The sequence below is a fragment of the Fukomys damarensis genome, unplaced genomic scaffold, assembly GCF_012274545.1.
Source record: "Fukomys damarensis isolate Sample0158 unplaced genomic scaffold, DMR_v1.0_HiC HiC_scaffold_25, whole genome shotgun sequence".
In the NCBI taxonomy this organism is placed as follows: domain Eukaryota; kingdom Metazoa; phylum Chordata; class Mammalia; order Rodentia; family Bathyergidae; genus Fukomys; species Fukomys damarensis.
This window is the reverse complement of record NW_022900937.1, coordinates 28,649,269-28,650,924: the sequence shown is the minus strand read 5'-3', so window position 1 is coordinate 28,650,924 and position 1,656 is coordinate 28,649,269. Positions and strand designations below refer to the sequence as shown.

Below are 1,656 nucleotides of genomic sequence, written 5' to 3'. Positions count from 1 at the left end.
CGGGCTTCGTCTCTCCTTTCCTTCCAGGATGGGCCTGGCCATTTCCCTGGTGGCGACAGAGAAAGAAAAGGTAATCTTTTCCCAGTTCTGCTCTAACCGTCGTGTGGATTTGGATTCTAGATGTTGGAAATAAAAGCCCGTTTGGTTTTTTTCCTTTTTTGTTTTGGAACCAGGGATCAAACTCTGGTCCTTGCACTTGTGAGGCAGGCGGCGGCAGCACTGAGCTAAATCCCCGGCCCTGGTTTTTTTCCATTTAAATTGGATTCAGTTCCATATGGGATAAAAAGGAACTTTTTATGGCATCTTTTTCTCTATACTCATTGAGTAGAAAAACAATAGGATGAGATTTAGAAAAGAAAGCTACACACTGGCTTTCCCTAATATCCTTAATGTAATTCCAGGAAAAACACTGAAGTTCCTGGCACGTTTGCACAGAAGGCTGTGCAGGGTGAGGGAACCTACTTTACTGTAACTGCAGACTTACACGAGAGTTTCCCGACTACCTCTTGCCCAAATTTGCCAGTTGTACATACATTTTGCTGTTTGCTGTATTCTCCTCATATCCAACATATTTCTGCTTTACTTTTGATCCTGATTTGATGGAGCCTTGGCCAGTACTTCCTGTTCGTCGGTGCTTTATCTGAGAGCTCCTTTCTGTAGTTTTAGGAAAATCTCTGATTGTTCCCCCAAGACCCCTGAGATCTGCGTACCGAGCCCCTTCCCCGCGGTGGTCAGGGAGGAGGGACCGTCCACAGGGCAGGGCGCAGGGGGGCCTCCCGCCTGCTCAGCCCGGCTGTGCCCCCAGGTGTGGTACCACGTGTGCAGCAGCCGCGGGAAGGGCTGCTACAACACCCGGCTCAAGGAGGACGGCGGCTGCACCATCTGGTACAACGAGATGCAGGTGAGCGCGCGGGGCGGGAGCGGGAGCCGGAGCCGGGAGGAGGGCGTCGCCACCCACACGAAGCCTCCTGGAGGAGGGGCTCGTGGTTTGGGTCGGGGCTGCTAAAGTGCACCCCTGTCCAAGTGAAATTCCTGCTTGCTCCTCTCTCGTAGCTGCTGTCTGAGATAGAGGAACACCTGAACTGCACCATTTCTCAGGTGGAGCCGGACATAAAGGTTCCGGTGGACGAGTTTGACGGGAAGGTCACCTACGGTCAGAAAAGGGCCGCTGGGGGTAAGCGCCGACCATTTCCGGTCTGACTGGCTGGGTGGAGCGCGGTCCGCGGCAGGGCGCCTCTCGGTCCTTACTGCGCTCCTGCTGTGGTCACAGTGGGCGAGGGACAGCAGCTTCGCTGTTTCCGTCAGGCTTTCCTGTCGCGCGTACTCGGGCCTCGCGTGGAATTATCAGGAGGCGGCAGTACACTGGGTGTTGTGAACGAGGAGTCAAAAGTCTTTTCGGGGGTCGGGGATTTAGCTCAGTGGTTCTGCTGCCTGCCTCCCAAGCACAGGGACCCGAGTTCAATCCCCGGTACCAAAAAATAAAAAAAAGTCTTTTTGGTACCGGGAATTGGGCTCAGGACCTTGCACTTGCCAGGCAGGTCCGGGGTCCAGCGCTGCTGAGCTACATCCCCGGCCTGGAAGCCTTTCACTAACTCCGTGACAGCCCGCTTTACATTCTCTGTGCCCAAGAGAGCTTCTTTTGCTTGCTCTCAATTG

General features: G+C 54.2%; 1 protein-coding gene across 2 annotated transcripts in view; it reads left to right on the top strand.

Annotated features, from left to right (window-relative positions):
• The window catches only part of Ddx1 (DEAD-box helicase 1), a 30,273-nt gene that overhangs the window by 27,953 nt on the left and 664 nt on the right, over positions 1–1,656 (top strand). For both annotated transcript variants that reach the window (XM_010629032.3, XM_010629033.2), the window contains 3 exons: positions 28–70; positions 806–901; positions 1,054–1,174. In XM_010629032.3, the coding sequence (XP_010627334.1) occupies positions 28–70; positions 806–901; positions 1,054–1,174 (260 nt within the window). The remainder of the gene's footprint in view (positions 1–27; positions 71–805; positions 902–1,053; positions 1,175–1,656) is intronic.